Genomic DNA, 20,085 nt, shown 5'->3' with positions numbered 1-20,085 from the left:
TTTTTTCTTGTCTTCATCACCTGGCTACTGTTGTAAAATGTTGAGAGATTCAAACAAAAAAAATAATCAATAAATAGAACAAAATAAAAAATAAAGACTGCAAGTGACGTCAATTGCGGAAGCGCAAGTGTCTGAGAGTGCAAGTCTGAGAGTGCAAGTGCAAGTCTGCAGCCAGACCCTGTTGATTCATTTGGATGTTCAAAGTTTAAGAAATCTGAACACGATGCAAAATTCACTACAGATTTACACTCAAATTTCATCAGACCTGAAACCGATGCAAATTTTGTATGGGAAAAAGTTTCCCTTCATGCGAAATTCCAGATTGGGCTAACTGACTACACAGAATTTCACCGTACAAAGTAAATGTGACGGCACCTTAATGCAGACAATCTACAGATATGTACAGGGAGAGAATAAAATGACATGAAATGAGTGTGCGCTATTTTATTCCTATGGCATGCATTATGTTAGCCTGCTTTACACAATTGAAATATGGCTACAAAACACTTTGTTTTTCTTTTTTAGTCAGCATACTTAGCCTTAAAGCTAGCTGTGACTGATATATGACATCTGCATGTGTATCTAACATTAACGACTATTAGTCATCCTATGAGATGGAAACACAGGTGTGAGGCCTGCTATTTCAACAGGTTCACACTGAGGCTGTCTAGAGAACTTAGTTCAACTCAAGGCTTCGTTTTGTGTTTGTGTCACAGTGACACATCCTCATTAGAGCATACCTGTAGAAAAAAAACAAAAAAAACATAATCATATAATATAATAATATATCAGCCCTTAACTTAGCCTCTCCTCCACACAAAGAACCAGATTCCTCAGCCCAGCCACCTGAGACGGGCTTACGTTCTTCTCGAGATCAAGCTCCTCAACTTCCTGTTGGATGCCTATCTCAAGGTTTGCAACAAATGAACATCGTTTTCACTGAGTTATTCATGCCACGTGAATCTCTACATGCAGGAGTGTTTGAATGCGTGTGGATGATGGGTAAGCCCTTTACTGTAATAAAGAACGATGGATCCTCTCTGTGCGATTGGGGTAATTTGTCTCGTAAAATCTGATTGGCTGGGTTCATGCTGCCAAATAGCAATTTGGATGGTACTCGGAATAAGAGCTCCTCTTGTTTTCAGATCGTTTGGGTTTATTTCTTTAAAACTTTAGAGAAACTCTGGTTCTAACATGCAATTACAGAATATAGTGTAGAGAATATAATATCTTACTATAATATATAAAACACGAATGGTGCTAAAAACAGATTTGTGGACGTCATTTTGCAGATTGAGAGAACAAACAGAAGTCTGGATACCTAGACCTTTCAGTCGAGCGCTTAAGCAAATAAGCAACATTAATGTACCCAGACCCCCAAAGCTACTGACCTGACCTCACAGGAAATTACATCATACCAACAACAGAAATATCAGGCTACCTTAATAAGGTTACATGATCTTAATGGGAGAATCTGAGTTTTGTTGGGTGTCTTGGTATTTGTCTAGGCAGATTTGTCAATGGATAAACTGCAATAGAAACCCTCGTAATGAATAGAGCAGCATTCAGAGAGTTTGTGATTACAAAGAGAAACGAGAAGAACATCTAAGTGGACACACGGATGCAAGCACAGGCACACATGCACACGCACCCGTCCATTCGCTCACATAGACACGCGCTCAGTCTTGAATATTCACTTGGATACTGTACATTTAACTCATCCGTCTCTTCCAATCCTTCCTGCACAAAGACCCAAATGAAACGAAAAGAAACGTGAATTAGATCCTGTAGTCATCTAGTGCAACAGAAGTCCAAACCCTAGACACAGTGTAAAAAACATGGTGCGAGAGAACTCCGCCCCCTAGAAGCCTCTTTCAACAAAGGCTACGGTGTTGTCCCTTGTTCTTGTTGCTTGATTGGATTCGTCCAGTGTTTGTTTAGCTTTGTCAGTTTGCTTGGTTTGTTTTGATTGCATGTCCACAGTCTCTGTACCAGAGGTCCCAGCAAGTTACCCACGGTCCGTCACGTCGCTGGAATCGGCACTGTAACCGAGTGGCTATTCCGTCATTCCTCGTTGGAGGAGCTGGAGGTGAGGTTGAAGCCGGTGGGATTGTGGGATGCTGTGAGAGTGGCAACAGTATGAAGGAGGACGAGGACCAGCAGGCAGAGTTTGAGTCTGCTGTTGCACAGTCTAGAGGCCGCTGACGAGGTCAGGGATGTCCCGTGCTGGCATGACGGGTGAGTTCTTTTGAGAGTGCCTTTGGAGCTGTTGTCCGCCCTGCTGTCCCATCGGACATCGCAGCACTCGGTCTCTGCGTCTGAGGGTTTGTCCTCTTGGAGCCCTGGGCCGGCAAAAGACACAAGTTAAGGGCGATGACATATGTTCACCATTAAGTAAATTCTTGTAGAATGTACTTTTTGTTCATGTTGCTTTTGTATGGTTTGGATTATTGATTTATTTATTTGATTGACAAATAATGTGAAGTAGTGTGACCATCAAGGTTTTAAATCGATTTTTCCTTTTTTTTTTATCATGTATCATCGTTGTGTTGTTGTAATTGTGAGTGTACACTAGAGGTCTGCACGGGCTTTAAAGTGAAGCCCGAACCCGGCCCGTACCCGAGATCGTCTGACCCGACCCGACCCGAGCGGCACAGCTAAATTTAGAGCCCGAACCAGAAATCTTTGTTTTTTTCCCCACAAGGAATAGCCAATTTTTAAAAAATGCTGTATCTCACGATTGCATGCAACGGTCAGTAAGCAAATACATGTAAAGCAACAGAATCATTAAGGCTCGGCCAGTTCACAAGGTAAAAGAAAAAACACTTAACACTTACTGTAAAGTTTATGAACATCAGGTGCAGTGGTCACATAAATTCTGCCGAGTTTTTGAATGGTTGTATAGCCTACGACAAGACGATAATTGTTCCATTGTGCAAATTATGGTCATTTTTGTCAGTTAAGGCTTGTTAGCATTTGGCCTGCTTTAAATCAGACACAGAGATGCAGTGCGGTAAGATCGCATTAATTAATTAGGCTAATTATATCATTTATTTGAATTAGCGCACGAGAGAGAGAGAGAGAGAGAGAGAGATGAAAGTTGAATGTGTGAACCATGAACCTGCGTCTGCGCATCTCTCTCTACAAGCAATGAGGCTTAGTTCCTGTAAAGTTTATGAACATCAGGTGCAGTGGTCACATAAATTCTGCCGAGTTTTTGAATGGTTGTATAGCCTACGACAAGACGATAATTGTTCCATTGTGCAAATTATGGTCATTTTTGTCAGTTAAGGCTTGTTAGCATTTGGCCTGCTTTAAATCAGACACAGAGATGCAGTGCGGTAAGATCGCATTAATTAATTAGGCTAATTATATCATTTATTTGAATTAGCGCACGAGAGAGAGAGAGAGAGAGAGAGAGAGAGAGAGAGAGAGAGAGAGAGAGAGAGAGAGAGAGAGAGAGAGATGAAAGTTGAATGTGTGAACCATGAACCTGCGTCTGCGCATCTCTCTCTACAAGCAATGAGGCTTAGTTCCTTCAAAAACAGCGATTTTACCCCCTCATTGCAGAGAAATATAATGTTGCCAGTCAGTAGCCTGTCGAAGCTATTTTACCAATAAAAGTTTCCGTGCTGTGTTGTCATGTGCAATAATGTGTGTGCATGCTTCTATGAAAGCAGCGTAGACTGCATATAGTTTTAGTTTAGCTATAAACCCGAGACCGACCCGAACCCGAAGCTATTCATTAAACATTAACCCGAACCCGACCCGAAACCCGAAAGTATTTCGGGACCAGTCGGGCTCTGGTCGGGTAGCAGAATGTACAGATCTTAATGATTATTTTTAGGAAAAAATTAAAATCTTTTTCAAGGTATTTTTTTCGTTACGAATCATGAATTCTCAATTGTGAGTGTAGCCTACACATCTTAATGATTATTTTAATTGAAAAAAAATGTAAATATATTTTTCAATGTACATATTTTCTTTTCACAAATCATGAATTCTTAATTGTGAGTATACAAATATTAATGATTATTCATTAAACATTAACCCGAACCCGACCCGAAACCCGAAAGTATTTCGGGACCAGTCGGGCTTGGGTCGGGTAGCAGAATGTACAGATCTTAATGATTATTTTTAGGAAAAAATTTAAATCTTTTTCAAGGTATTTTTTTCGTTACGAATCATGAATTCTCAATTGTGAGTGTAGCCTACACATCTTAATGATTATTTTAATTAAAAAAAATGTAAATATATTTTTCAATGTACATATTTTCTTTTCACAAATCATGAATTCTTAATTGTGAGTATACAAATATTAATGATTCATTTAGGAAATACGTTTTTTTTATTATTTGTCAAGTATTTTATTCTTTACAAATCGCTAATTTTTAAATATACACATTTGGATTATTTTAGAACAAGAAATATAAGCGTCTTACATTTTTATTTTTACAAATTTTCACAAATCATGAATTACTAACTGTGGGTGTTCACATATTAGTGTGTGATTTTGGAAAAAAAAGTTTTTAAATCTAATTTTCAAGGCATTTTACATTCTGAGCTAACCTTATCTTGTCATAAAAAGGTCACATTATCTGATATTTTATGAGACTTACTGACCTTGACACACAGTCGTGAGGGTCTGCAGGGCTTCTCTTTAATATAATATCATGTTGGTTGCACCACATGACATTTTACAGCCTGAACATAACTTGGTTTGTCATAGAAAGGTCAAATTATCTGATATTTTAAGAGACTTGTTGATCTTGATACAATCATGCAGGGGTCCCCTCTATGATATTATTGCTTATGTTTTTTGATTACTCACTCATACTTCTGCATGTTGGTGTTAACTTTGTTTATCGATATTAAAGGGATAGTACAACTCAAATTTAAAATTCAGCCATCATTTGCGCACCCATGTCGTTCCAAACCCATTTGACTTTTATCCTTCTGTGTAAGAAAGAAAGATTCTGAAGAATGTTGGTAACCAAACAGTTTCAGTTTCCATTGATTTAAATGGGAACCACAACTGTTTGATTACCAACATTCTTCAACATATTTTTTTGTGTTCAAAAGAAGAAAGAAACTCATCCAGGTTTGAAACGACTTGAGGGTGAGTAAATAATGACAAGGGGTGAACTATCTCTTTCACAAGCAGTTCAATATTTTTGTTAAAAGATAAAGATGGTCAGACAGACAGACAGACAGATAGATAGATAGATAGATAGATAGATAGATAGATAGATAGATAGATAGATAGATAGATAGATAGATACATTTTTAATTTTGGCGTGAACTGTTCCTTTAATATGGCCCAATATATCATTTACTTTTCCACTTGACCTTGCCACACATAAATCACTGATGACAGGTGTTTATGGTCATGTTGTGATGATGATGGAGGCATACGGTGGTGTAAAGTTTAGCACTGCGAGACCAGTCTGTGTTAAGTGGGGATACTTAAAGCAATTAAAGGGCAGGTAATTACAGTGTGACCACTCAGCCGGTCTGTGCACTTCTGCTCTCAATTCCCCATTTATCATCAGTCTGTTTCATTATAGCACAAGCCTGCAGGCCATTGGGAGGCCAAAGCACTCATTCACATGCACCATTCAGCATGCACCCTCTGAGATTAGGATAGGAACATATCCTGACAAACACTGTTCAGGGCATTTGAGTACACAAGCCCTATTCCTAAAATGCAGATCAGAGAAAGCCTATTTCATGCCCTTTGTATTCATACTCATGATCGGCATAATTATTCAAGTCAAATGGAGGATAATTTAAAGATAAAGTATTTATTAATCCAATGAATCAACTCAAATGTTGTGCAAATGTGATATGATCATGTTCATTCATCCAATGAAAGTGTGAAAGCAGAAAGTAGAAGGAATTGTACTTCCTATTTCAGCCATAAGGAGGCAACAGAGACCAAGTGTTTAAAAAAAATCAGCACTACCGATGGAAAATGCTGCCTACTCAGGAAATAAATGGTCCAAATCCAATGTTTGCATAACATCCTGTCTACTGTGATGCCTTCATTTGGTTGCATCCTTCACTGTCTATGACATCCCACAATTCTGTATGTGTTTGGGTGGTTAGTAAATAGATAAACATTTAATGTTGTCTCTTTTTTTCTTACATTTATGATTCAGTTTTTACTGAGAAATAAGCATTGTAGTCATTATTTGTCTTTAAATTTCATTTAAATTTGATTTATTCCATCAGATGTGACATTTTGGTGCCGTGCAAGCCGGTCTGAAAACAGTTTTCTTAAAAGGTGACCTCATACCAAAACACTGTCTACCTCAATGATAATGAAAATGTCTTGCTGATCTGTTTAATTTATTAACTGACTAGGCAGTGGAGCAGTTGCCATTGGTTTCGGTCACAGCTAATGATTCAGTCCTCTCAAGAAGAGGAAACCACTAGTGATATGTTTGTATGAGAAAAGGTCAAAGTGCCCACCTGTGCATATAAAACTGGGGCTTCCTCCATAGATGAGCTCATCATTGTCAGGCAATATGAAGGGACACCTCTGCTGGACTTCCAGGCAGTACTTCCTGCAGGGGATCCTGTTGCTGCAGTGCATCTGTGTGGTGTGGAAGAACTGGGCACAGAGCCAGTGTTTGTAGACAGTCTGTTTAGAGAGAAAAGTATAGAAGGAGAGCTGTTAGTGCTTCAGTCTGGGTGTCCGTTGCAACTGATTACATCATCATTACCGCTGATTACATCATCATTATAATTATAATGTATAATTTTTGTACACACCAACACCAAGTGCCCAATACCACTGTCTATCAGTAATAATAGGTCGATATATTTTTACTTACAAACACCATGCTATCCACAATGCTTTTTAAAGTTCTATATATGTCAACAACTGCCTCACTTGATTCTATGTATGTATGTATGTATGTACGGATGGACGGACAGACGGACAGATAGATTTGTCACACTTCCATTGTTCAAACCACTATAGTTTAACAGTAGAACTGTTGTAAATGAAGTGACATAGGTTGCGGAGTAATGATTGCTAATTTATCAGTTCAAGATCGAATTAATGTCAGAATATTGTTCTTAGGGTTAGTTAGTGTTTGTTTAATTTCCAGATGTTTAATTAAATCAAAGGTTCCCTCTGAGGTCACACTCCGGGTTCCCCAGGTACAATATAAGTACTCTTCAAAAATGTCGTTTTTATTCTTATAACAAGCTAAAATACATATAATGAAATTAATATACAGTATATGTTACAAAATACATTGGTTGTGTAAACCTTACAGGTTTTATTGCATGTTAGCTTGCTTGTTTTGCTCAAGAACATGATCTATTTAAGTTCACGTGTGGTTAGAAGCATAGTTTATGGTTAGTAATTACACATAATTTGCGATTCTGTTTGTGAATGTTAATTGAAACTTTTTAAAAGGGAAGACCAGAATTGTTGAACTATGTTACTAACAATGAAACCTGCGTTCCATAGTTGCCTAACAATGCTTTTGGGAAATGCCTGACGCAAGCAAAACTGGCTTAACCAATATTGTGAGTTTGGGGCAGGACTATTTGCTTCTTGACCAATGGAAGACTTGGATGTTTGAAAACATTATTTTTACAAGTTTGTTCAGTGACATTAGCACAGAAATTTCAGCTTTACATTAAACATTAATGAGAAGTAAACAATAAAATATTCCTCTGGGATGATGTAGAGCTCTTTTGTAGACGGTGTGCAACAGGGCTCCGTTTGTGGCCCATTATACATTTGTAGCAGCACAGCAGGCATTCAATTGGATAAATAACCATGCAAACAAGCGGTTTTGTTTCGTTTAACACCAAAACCTCCACTTTTTTCTCACTAACTAACATAAATTTGCACAGTCAAATAAGAGGAAGAAAGACATCAAACCAAAACCATTTGCTTTGACAGTTTCCTTAATGTACAACATAATATCCTACCCACTGTTAAAAGACTGAATGAATGGACCGTAATGCATTAATGGGGCTTCTATAAAAGACTGAGAAGAATCTCTGGCAAGATTTCCAGCAGCCATTATTTACAGCTGAGCCAGCATATGACATATCCTCTCTCCCATCAGGAGCCTAATGGAACAATTCTGTATTAATTTTATTCAGAGAGAGAATGACAAAAACACAGTGAAACAAGTTCAAACAAACGTAAACACCTTTTCCCATATCGCATATTAAAACTGTTCTCCGAACACGCAACGGACCTGTAGCTGCAATACGTCGCTGTCAGCAGAGAGAAGAGCGCAGGCAGGTCCTCGACTCCATTTACAACAACAGCTCAGGCAATTATGAGTGCGATGAATCACTGTCTTTGCCTTAAGCACAGCGCCTTGCCTGCACACAGCTGTACATCATGTCACACTGCCATCCCCAATGAAATATTTATGTGGCGTCACTTGCGTATATTCTTTAAAAAGCACATTTCCTTCCTCAGCCTTGATCCTCTACTGCATTGGTTCGCCTGCAAGTGCTTATTAGATTTGCAGAGCGCAATCCTCTCAGCGGGTGTTTGCTAATGCCTGTTCATATAATGAATCCCTCCTGAGACAGAGGTAAAGCAGACGTTTGTGGAGGATGACAGATCACAGAGAGGGGTACGACTGCAGCCTCCTTTTTCCTCCCCGGGCCATTTCAGGCAGGCCTGATTGACATGCAAGGCAACAGCTTTTCTGAGGTGAAATAAGCTTTTGTAGGAGTTATCTGAGGACATTGTGGTGATCTCGAGTCAGCATTAGATTTGACCTTTAGTAAACCTCAGTCTGGTTAGACGCAATGTAGAATTTTAATGCAAATGAAAACAAGGCTGTGAGGGATAGATTTGCAGTCTTTAGAATGTCCGAAAAGACATTTCACTAGCTGAGCAATCGATATGTTCTTAAACAACAGTACAATCCATTAAACATACTGAACTTATATCCCTCACAGTCTTGTTGTCATTCCTGTCAAAAATTAAATATGGCCCTACCCTGGCTAAGGTTTACAGAGGAAATAAAGCAGTGGACAACTGTATTACACATCAAAGATGTCCATGCTGCATCAATATTACTTTCGCAGAACCATACAGCATGTTTGTGTCACGGGTGTCTGCAGTGCAGGAGTGAAGGACGCAGAGACGCAGGAGATTCACGAATTCGTGAATCTCGTGCGTCTCCGCGTCCTTCGCTCCCGGGCAGGCAGGAACACAAACGCAGCACAAAGTACTGACGTTTAACACTGGACAAGGGAACATAGGGCAAATAACACTTAAAAAACAGGACGAAACGAGGGTAATTGACAAGACACACCTGAATCAAATGAACACAATAAAACAAGGGAGAAACTGGGTCACGGGGAGCACATGGGGACAGAAACACAACAAAACAGGAACACAAGTCTGACAGTTTGATTATTAGCATAAAGCTTTTTACCCCAAATACCAACTTTTACCTAGTTTTCCGTTACTAAAAAACTGTTACTTTAATTACCTTGAACAAAACCAAAGAACATTACCAAGACCGTTGTCTCAAAATATAGTCAATATGCTTAGCAATTCTCATTTGCTACATAAATCTACAAAAAAAAAAAAGAAAACATAAAATATTAAATCAAATTAGTGCAGAATCTACTTTGCATTGCTGTAAGGACCAGCCAAATCCAGAAAGCCATATCAGCTAAGGGTGTATTCATATACCTGTCTTGTTTGGTTTGGTTGAGTTGAACTCAAGTTCGTTTCCCCCCTTGGTGCGGATCTTTTGGGCAGGTGTGAATACAGCAATCGCACTCGGGTGCAGACCAAACAAACTCTGGTTCGGTTGAATGGATGAACCAATGAATGGATGACATTAGCACACGTGGTTTTGTTTACAATTTCTGGTTTACTTGCAAAATGGACAGTGTGAAAGCGAGCCAGACCAAACAAAAAAAAATCAACACTGTATTTAGTCCGGACCAAAGCAAGTGAATTAGCAGACTTTCCTGGTGTGAATACACCCTAAATTTCACTGTGCAGTCGAATGAGCTTGTTAAAGGGATCCTAAAATGAATCAAAATTATCTTGATCTTTTGTCATTGTACTATAAAAACATCCTGTAAGTTTCAGAACTCAATTTTCTCGTTAGTCTAAGAACATTGTATATTGAAGCCAATCTATCAAAACGACAAGTTGTGGAATGTGCCACTTTATGATGCAATAGTGTGGCTAAGCACCACCTCCGCAGAAGATCAATGCCTGCTTCTACACCACTGCCTGTTTAGCCCCGCCCACTGATTCGTGCATGTAATTAACGAGAAATAACAAGAAAGGCTAGCGGAGTTTTAAAGGGATAGTTCACCCAAAAATGAAAATGTTATGTTAATCTGCTTACCCCCAGGGCATCCAAGATGCAGGTGACTTTGTTTCTTCAGTAGAACAAACAAAGATTTTTAACTCAAACCATTGCAGTTTGTCAGTCATACAATGGCAGTCAATGGGCACCAAGGCTTTGAGAGTAAAAAAAAAAACCATACACAGACAAAACCAAATTAAACCCTGCGGCTCGTGACAATACATTAAGATCTTAAGACACAAAACGATCAGACACCACTGCCTGTTTAGCCCCGCCCACTGATTCGTGCATGTAATTAACGAGAAATAACAAGAAAGGCTAGCGGAGTTTTAAAGGGATAGTTCACCCAAAAATGAAAATGTTATGTTAATCTGCTTACCCCCAGGGCATCCAAGATGCAGGTGACTTTGTTTCTTCAGTAGAACAAACAAAGATTTTTAACTCAAACCATTGCAGTTTGTCAGTCATACAATGGCAGTCAATGGACACCAAGGCTTTGAGAGTAAAAAAAAAAACCATACACAGACAAAACCAAATTAAACCCTGCGGCTCGTGACAATACATTAAGATCTTAAGACACAAAACGATCAGTCTGTGCAAGAAACTGAACAGTATTTATATCATTTTTTACCTCTGGTCCACTGCAATGTCCAACTGTCCTGAGCGCATTCACAACAAAATTTTCATTTTTGGGTGAACTATCCCTTTACGCAGAAATCAAGCGATAAAGATGCTCCGAAGACAACAAGATGCTGTGCAGTGCCAAACTGTGGAAAAACAGTCTTTGAATTGCCTTCCTTCTGATCCTAACATTAGGAAAGAGTGGATGAACTTTATTTTTAATGAAGTTCCAGACCGTGTCAGTAAGAACTTGGTCCTTTGTTCACTTAATTTATGTATTGAGTATTTACGCATTTTTAACGTAAATCGCAGCACCATCCATCTGTGAATGATGTAGGCTGTCAAACATACACAACTCTAGCCAATCATAGCAGTGGGAGTTCACTTCCAAGTCTACAATCCGCCACGCCTATTCAAACAGAGCATTATGATGAGGGGGATTAAAACAGGACAGAAAATATTAATTCAAAATTATGTTTGTTGATGTAAAAATCTTGATAACATTATAAGTGGACCTCAGAGAACAGCACAAAATAATAAAAAAAGGCTGTTCATGACCCCTTTAAGAAAAGTGCTTAGGGTGATTTTTTTTGCACCATCTAGTGGTTTAAAGGAAAATAAAGTAAAATGTGCCTTTTAACCAAACTAAGCTCCTTTAGACCTTAGTCGTACCCTATACTTTTTGTTATTGAATTATCCTATTGGTTAATTTTATAATCACCACTTCTGGTCATTTGGTCAGTTTTATAATCACCATTTCACCATAAAATGCTGTAATTTTTACCAATGCTTTTTAAGTTAATTGCGAACTCGCATGAAATGCAAATGTTTGCCAGAAGTTTCCCAAAATGACACTAGTCTTTCTGCAGTATTGAGTACAAACGTCTACTCAATTCACATCCTGCACAATGTCTGCTTAAATCTGTATTAGTGTGACGTGACAAGTGGCCAAGTATGGTGACCCATACTAGGAATTAGTGCTCTGCCATTTATGCTGCGGCGCCCGGGGAGCAGTTGGGGGTTCGGTGACTTGCTCAAGGGCACCTCAGTCGTGGTACTGAAGGTGGAAGAGAGCGCTGTACATTCACTCCCCCCACCTACAATCTCTGCCGGTACGAGACTCGAACCCACAACCTTTGGGTTATGAGTCCGACTCTCTAACCATTAGGACACGACTTTCCCACAGAGAACAGCACAGAGAACATGAACGCTAGTGCATTGTTATAATACTATATAATATATAATATTGGGGGAAAAAAGCTGTTTACTTATTTGAGGAATGTCATTGTTTTAATTTAATTTATTAATATTCATATTAACATTACAATTCATTTGATGAATGAAGGAGAGTTGTACATTAGTTTTTGCTGTGGTATCAAAATTGGTGACAATCCTGACAACCTTAGTGCTGAATGATGGGTGAAGTGTTGTGACAGTGACAGACAGTTTTAGAAAAAGTGGAGCAGTGCAGTATGATGATAGCTTAACACATACACCTCACCCAGTCACGCTCACTTAAGATGGGCACACACACACATTACCGCATGCACGTGGCACACATGAGCAGGGCCCTGGAGACTGAGCGTGGCGACGTGCTGGTGGCATTTGGAGGTGGCACATGATGACATTAATCCAGAGCTCATTTGCAGTGCTACAGTTTGGGAGGCCTGCTCAGACTGACAGAGAGAGAGAGAAGCTAATTCCTGGGCATTTTACACACACATGGAGCCTTCAACATGTGAATGTCACATCCTTCATCTGGACTCTTAATTTGTCCAATCAACACTAATATTTCCTTACATGCTGGTATTGGTCTTATCTGATCAATACATCCAAAACAACCAACCACAACACAGAGATGGCAAAGGTTCAGACACATGGCCAAAAAAAACAAAAAAACAAGTACGAATTGTGAAATATTATTACAATTCAAAATAAGCATTTTCTATTTTAATAGATTTTCAAATGTAATATATTCCTGTGATGCAAAGCTAAATTTTCAGAGGTCTTTATGATACAGTGTCACACAATCCTTCAGAAATCATTGTAATATGCTGATTTGCTATATAAATCCTTTGCAACATTATAAATGTCTTTCCTGATACTTTGCAATGTAATGCATTCTTGCTGAATAAAAGTATTAATTACAATACAAATAAATAAATTTACATTTTACATTTACATTTTTCAATAACATGAATGCCCATATATTTGATTTCAATAGAGTTTAGTGTTATCATGTTGCTAAGTTAATGCAATACCCTAATTAGTATAAATATACATAGCACTGAAACATACAGTATTTGGTACAAAAGTCCATTACATGGAACTACTTTTATCCATATACATTACTGAAAGGAATATATTTAGAATCAGACATTTCTCTCATTTTGCCCCATATTGGATGGGTTCTTTCAAATTTGATGTTGAGGTTCCCATCAAAATACTTTGTTTGTTAGTATTTTAGAAATATATGAGTAACAAGATGAGAGAAACAAGATGAAATTTAAGTCAAAATCTAAATTTGCTTTTTTTTTTATGCTCACTGCTATATTAAAAAGATTTTCCCCCTTTTCTATGGGGAGACCGAACAAATGCACCTAATAAATCTCATAAAAAAACAACTTTTTCCTGTGTAACATTTTACAACACCTTTCATATCCTAACCATTGTTGTGTAGAACATTGCCAAAACCTCTCACGGCTGATGAATATTTTTTATTGCAGCGTGAGTTCGCCATGACTCCCTGAATCTCTGCTGTCCACCGCTCCATTAGAGATGTGATGAGGGGTGAGTCCTCTCAGATGAGTATAAATGCATTATCGCTGCTAAACACAACCTGAGCGACAGGGTGAGCTCCATCGCGGACGAACAGTCGCTGCTGAAGGACATTGCATTAAAAGGGCCATTTATGTTTCTAATAGCTGGTTAAATCTATACCGCCGGCATCTATAAACTAGTGCAGTTGTGACCTGAATACGTGCCTCAATTCACTGCTATCTAAATAGCTAATATAATTAACATTTTTCTGTATTTTAAAAACGTAGTCAATTAATCTGATGTCACAGAACTCATTTATCAGACAGCATAATATGTAATCATTTTCTTCAGTCCTCTGTCCAGCTATCCATTTAAAAAAGAAAAATCATATGTACTGCAGATGTGGCAGGAAGTAGCCAGCAGATGGAACTAGCATACTAGGTGAACCATTGCTGATTCCCTCACTCAACAGTACCTCATTCACTTTAAGATGTATAATCAGGGTATATACAGGAATCATGGAGTTAAATTTAATACCTTTTAAGACCTTTTTTTAAGACTCTTTCCATACATTTTAAGACCTCATCATCACCACTCCAAGTTTTAACCGGTTACATAGGCGACATTAACTTACATGTACTATATATTGATTGTAAGATAGCACAACTAAACAGACTTTGTGATAACTCCTTATCAATACAACATAATTCAGAGGGGGGGGCACAAGAGAATTCTCTAATTAATTAATTGAGGGACTAACCAATGCAACCCAAGAAACAAGAATTAGACCAATAAACAAAACAACTGACAAAACTTATTGAGGAGGGAAAATAAAGCTCTCCGAGCTAACGGGGCAATGAGTTCACACAGTATATTCAAAAGATGTAGATTTTGATGCAGATGCAGACTTGACAGAGTGTCAGTACTGCACCTGATCGTGTCTGAATAATCATGAAAGGTAAAATAATGATCACAACTATATTACATCATTTTGATTGTGCAGCCCAAGCCCATGCCAGTTAACAAAAACAAAAAACCCTGGCCCAAAGTAGCACAATTACCATGTCCCAAATATAAAAATGTCATTTTCATCCCTAAAATACATATTTTACAGTCACTGTTGAGCACATTTATCATAAACACAGCTCAAATGCTTCCTACTAGTGTGGCCCAAAACATTTAGCACAGTTTTATTACAGGTAGAATGCAAAATGTTTCTGTAGAAGCATTTCAACCAAATGTAATTTATGCAATATTTCAAACCTTTAACCCACTGGGGAAAATCAACCCATGGCAACAGTTTAAAAGCAGCCCAATTTCGTGGAAGACAACAACAACCCTGCATCCAACACCAGCTGCAGAAGTCAGATTTGACTGATCACGGGTCAAAAGTAAGGAGAGATAACTGACAAGATGTTGGAGGATTTGCTGCTCAACAGATCCCGAGCTCCTTGACAAATATCTTTTATCGTAGGATGTGCTCCCTTTACACAGTGCACACGATTGCGAAAGCAAAAGTGAAAGTGAACTGTGACTGTAAGGGCTCATTCAAAAAGGGATTTTTTAAATAACCCAGATATTGATGGGGGGAAATTATATACAATATTAGAATGTTTGCGGGAGCGGACATAAAAATCGCGGGAGCGGATGGGAGCATGCGGTAATGGTCAGAAATTGAGCGGGAGCAGGATTAACAAGCCTCGCGCTATCACGCAGCTGCGCAGTCAGTCAGTGAGAGCCGTAACAGATGACGTCAAATCTTGCGGGGATTCCATAAATAAACTACACAGAACCCCACTATTCAGACAAATATACATAATGAAAAGATAATACAAAATGTAATACCTTGGAAAATGGCATTTAAGACTTTTTAAGGGCCTTAATTTTCTCTAAATTGATTTATCAACTTTTAATACTTTTTAAGACCCCGTGGACACCCTGATAAAACTTGGAGAGAGCTAGAGTATCTGTTAGCAATCCCATTCATTGTAATGTCACAAAGTCTCAGAACCACCCGGAAGTAGGGCATTTGAAATCTGGTCTTCAGCCAGGTTGTTTTAAGCAAATCACCAAAGCCTAAATGACATCTAATATTGATAAATTGATGTAGTACAGCAGCCGAAATGTTCATGATGTACTGCATCCTTGAGCTGCAAAAACCAATTTTTTGGGCCACTTTCCAGGTCCTTTTTTATCACATGTGCTGAAAATGGTGATTCTGATTCATCCCAATGACTCAAACCTTCTGATTCTGAGCGCCAAAAAGATTCAGATTTGTTAACTTATTCATTTGGTGACTCTTTCTGCAGGTTACATAATTATAACAGTAGATGGAGAACAGCCTTTTGTGTGTTATGAAATAGTTATTGAATCATTTAGTCAACTTATTTATTCAAACATATCGATCATGACTAGAAAAAAAGTCTTTGCTTCCTTTTTTTTATAAAACGTCTACAGATCTTGAGAAATAATGTTTAAAATACCACAGGTGAATAGGGTAAAAAAAATTAACCAATACATATCACCATACTGTACTTCCCCTTGCTGATTAATCAGTGCATTAAGACGAGACACGTTTCCTGAAATGTTATATATGTGAATATGCTAATTTAATGATCTAATTAAATACGCACTAATTTGCATACATTTCCAGAACAGAAATATGAACACTGGATAAAGCTACATTCAAAAATGTTTAATTTTGTTGACATACTAATGGTTTTTACAGAGAGAGTTTGGATATTTTTTTTTATCACTCCATAAATGAGAAAATAATTTATATGGCCAAAGGGAAAAAAAAGTGTGTGTATATATGGGGTACGGAAAGTATTCAGACCCCCTTAAAATTTTCACTCTTAACAATATTGCAGCCATTTGCTAAAATCATTCAAGTTAAGTTTTTTTCCTCATTAATGTACACACAGCACCCCATATTGACAGAAAAACACAGAATTGTTGACATTTTTGCAGATTTATTAAAAAAGAAAAACTGAAATATCACATGGTCCTAAGTATTCAGACCCTTTGCTGTGACACTCATATATTTAACTCAGGGGCTGTCCATTTCTTCTGATCAGCCTTGAGATGGTTCTACCCCTTCATTTGAATCCAGCTGTGTTTGATTATACTGATTGAACTTGATTAGGAAAGCCACACACCTGTCTATACAAGACCTTACAGCTCACAGTGCATGTCAGAGAAAATGAGAATCATGAGGTCAAAGGAACTGCCTGAAGAGCTCAGAGACAGAATTGTGGCAAGGCACAGATCTGGCCAAGGTTACAAAAAAAATTCTGCTGCACTTAAGGTTCCTAAGAGCACAGTGGCCTCCATAATCCTTAAATGGTCTCTCTCTCTCTCTCTCTCTCTCTCTCTCTCTCTATATATATATATATATATATAAATCAGGTGAATGGTCTTATAAAACCTTCAAAATACGGATATGAATAAACTAGAAAGTTTGGTGAAAGTACTAACGAAAGGAAGATTTCTGGCTTTGTGCATGAAATAAAAAAATCCCATTTTGAGAAAACGGTCTTTAAAGATTTGTACTGTAATTGAAATATACAGACACAAAGAGATAAACGGAAATAAAATAAACACTTAAATGTCTAGTTTGTATGTTTTAATTCCACTAGCCAGAAAGACTATGACATAACCCAGAATCTCAAAATTGACAAGTGTATGAAAAAAAAATAAAAAAAGATTTTGCCTGCAGCATCTTGCCTGAATAACCAAAAACATTTTCTAAATGATTGACAATGAAGCAAAAATATATATTTTTTGCCTCAGTTTTGTCAGCTGCTAAGCTTGAGATTTATCAAGCTATAAAGATAGTACTTTTGTCATTATGACAGCGTATGCGTCATTGTAATTGATATAATAGTTTAGCATAGTATAGCATTATAATTGATATAATAATAATACTAATGGGGTGTCTCTCTCAAAACACTAGGGTTTATTCTTCATTAAGTAGATCCAATTCATGTTATGCAATCATTCGTTTTGCGAAGGAAAAAATTAGTCAGTGTATCAAAGTAACTGAGAAGGATTCGTTCAGTCCCGTGACTAAAAATGCAAGCGCAAACCTCACTTTTAAATCTAGGCGTGATGGGGGGAAAACAGGGCAGGAGCACAGACGGAATCAAGGGTTTCTGATACAGTCTTCGTCACTTTTTCGCTCTGAGGCTGCAGCAGACAGAGGATGGTGTGATCTCATTAGTATGAAGAGCGGAGGGAGTGTTGGCAGAGGAGCTCTGGGAATCAGCCGGCTGCTATACTGTCTCTGCCCTACTTACCTAAACCCTCAGCTGCCTGCACAGGGACCTGCCCGAACCTGCTACATCTAACACTGCTTCTGCTCACATGATAAATGACCACGATGCCTCAGACGGAACAGCATGTGAGGAAGCTTGAGAGAGGAACATTTCCATCTTACATAAGCAGGCTTTGCCCTTCCTTTCACTACAGTATATTTATCTTGCACTACAGAAGGGTACAAAAGTCTGAAACAGCTTGTGAAAATGCTTCTGTGTGCACATTTTTATAATTTAATATAAATTACGTGACAATTTAACACAAATGTTGCAATGTCATTTGTAGTACAACAGCAGCACTCTAGCTGCATAAGTTTGTAAAACAGTGTTGTTATTGTAAACTATTAAAAGCTTAAATATAAAAACATTAAATATAAATTAATTAAAACCTAAGTTATGAATAAATAAATAAATAAATAAGAATTGTTGCCTTGGCACTTAAAACAAATAAGAAAAGTTTAGTGATTAGAGTTTAGTTTAGAGAGCTTAATAGAAATATTACAAACAAATAAAAATGACAAAAGCACAGAAAAATACAAAAATAAAATTTAAATTATATCTTAATTCAAATAATATAAAATATGATAACTAAATAAATAAGTTGAAGTTGAAGTAAATTAAAGATACATATTATCAAAAATAAAATAAAAGCAAAAGCACTTAATAAAAGTACTAAAACTAAAATTAAAGGTTAAATTGAAAATCTAAAAAACCTAAATAAAAATAAGAAATAATGCCATGACAACTAACTTAATTTAAGTTTACGTTAAATTAAATTAAATCTAAATAGAAATTTTACAATCAAATAATAAAAATGCACATAACAAAAGCACATAATACAATTACTAAATCAAACCAAAATTAAAGCTTAACGTGAAATTATAAAAATAAAATATAATTCAAAATACATAATTATATAATATACCATTAAAGGGGTCATATGATGTTGCTAAAAATAACATTATTTTGAGTATTTGGTGTAATGAAATGTGTTTATGTGGTTTAAGGTTAAAAAAAACACATTATTTTCCACATACTCTATATTATTGTTTCTCCTTTATGCCCCGCCTTTCTGAAACGCTTCGATTTTTTACAAAGCTCATCGGTCTGAAAATCTGATTGGCCAGCTATCCAGTGCGTTGTGATTGGCCGAATACCTCAAGCGTGTGACGGAAATGTTATGCCCCTCACCATACTGTGATGCCCTGTCCGGCCGGAGAGACGAGACAAAAACATTAAAACCCATTATAAATTAGGCATTTGTTGCATCCAGTGGGGACATAATTACGGATTATAATGATTTATAGTGCTGTGTTCAAAATATCGATACGACTATGTATTGTCACAGAGATTTGACGATACGAGTATCGATACAGCTGGCCCTGTATCGATATTGTGGCACGTGTGCAGCAGTGGACCGCGCTTAATTAGTTAAAAATTTTACAACGTTTAAAATTGAGTAGAAACGTGCAAGGCTTCTAAAAAAGAATGAATAGAGCATACACTACAACAAGGTTTAATCTGGCCGCAGAGGAACACAACTGGGTTGCCTGATATAAAGAGAGGTAATCCCCAAAACAGAGCTATACTCTTGCGCAATACGGAAATATCTGCTAAGTGTGTTACTTATCTTTGTCAACCTGGCAACCATGTGCACGCGCTCTCTCTCTCCACTGTGGATAAATGCGCTTGCTTTCTGAAAACACTGGTTAGCTTGAAGTTTAGTGATCTCCACTTCAATATTCTATTCTCAGAAAAGTGAGACTTCAATATTCTATTCTCACTTCAATATTCTATTCTCAACTGTTCATTTACGACAGAGAGAGAGAGAGAGAGAGGCTGTGTATGTATGAATTACCACCGTTTTGCCGCGTTTCTCTATTAACAGTAAAGATGTGGCTTTAATTCCTTTAGAAACGATGTTAGCAGCTCCTTGTTGAGAAAGATAATGTAGCTCTTGAGCGATTAAGCTATTTAGTTGATCAAACTGCGGGGCAGCGCTAAAAAGTTTGTTCCTGAATGTCTGAGCTCGGCCGCAACGTGATCTGTGTGTGTGA

The 20,085-nt window shown here is 37.6% G+C and overlaps 1 protein-coding gene across 1 annotated transcript in view; it reads right to left on the bottom strand.

Annotated features, from left to right (window-relative positions):
- Positions 1-800: 800 nt before the first annotated feature.
- LOC107570097 (transmembrane protein FAM155A-like) overlaps positions 801-20,085 on the bottom strand; it is a 175,095-nt gene continuing 155,810 nt past the window's right edge. Inside the window, exons 2-3 of the mRNA XM_016256297.1 lie at positions 6,475-6,646; positions 801-2,342 (exon numbers count right to left, since the gene is read on the bottom strand). Of these exons, the coding sequence (XP_016111783.1) occupies positions 2,065-2,342; positions 6,475-6,646 (450 nt within the window). The 3' untranslated portion in view covers positions 801-2,064. The remainder of the gene's footprint in view (positions 2,343-6,474; positions 6,647-20,085) is intronic.

Source organism: Sinocyclocheilus grahami, unplaced genomic scaffold (assembly GCF_001515645.1).
Source record: "Sinocyclocheilus grahami isolate Dianchi unplaced genomic scaffold, SAMN03320097.WGS_v1.1 scaffold1414.1, whole genome shotgun sequence".
Classification (NCBI taxonomy): Eukaryota; Metazoa; Chordata; class Actinopteri; order Cypriniformes; family Cyprinidae; genus Sinocyclocheilus; species Sinocyclocheilus grahami.
Note: the sequence above shows the minus strand (reverse complement) of the source record. Positions and strands in the feature narration are given on the sequence as shown.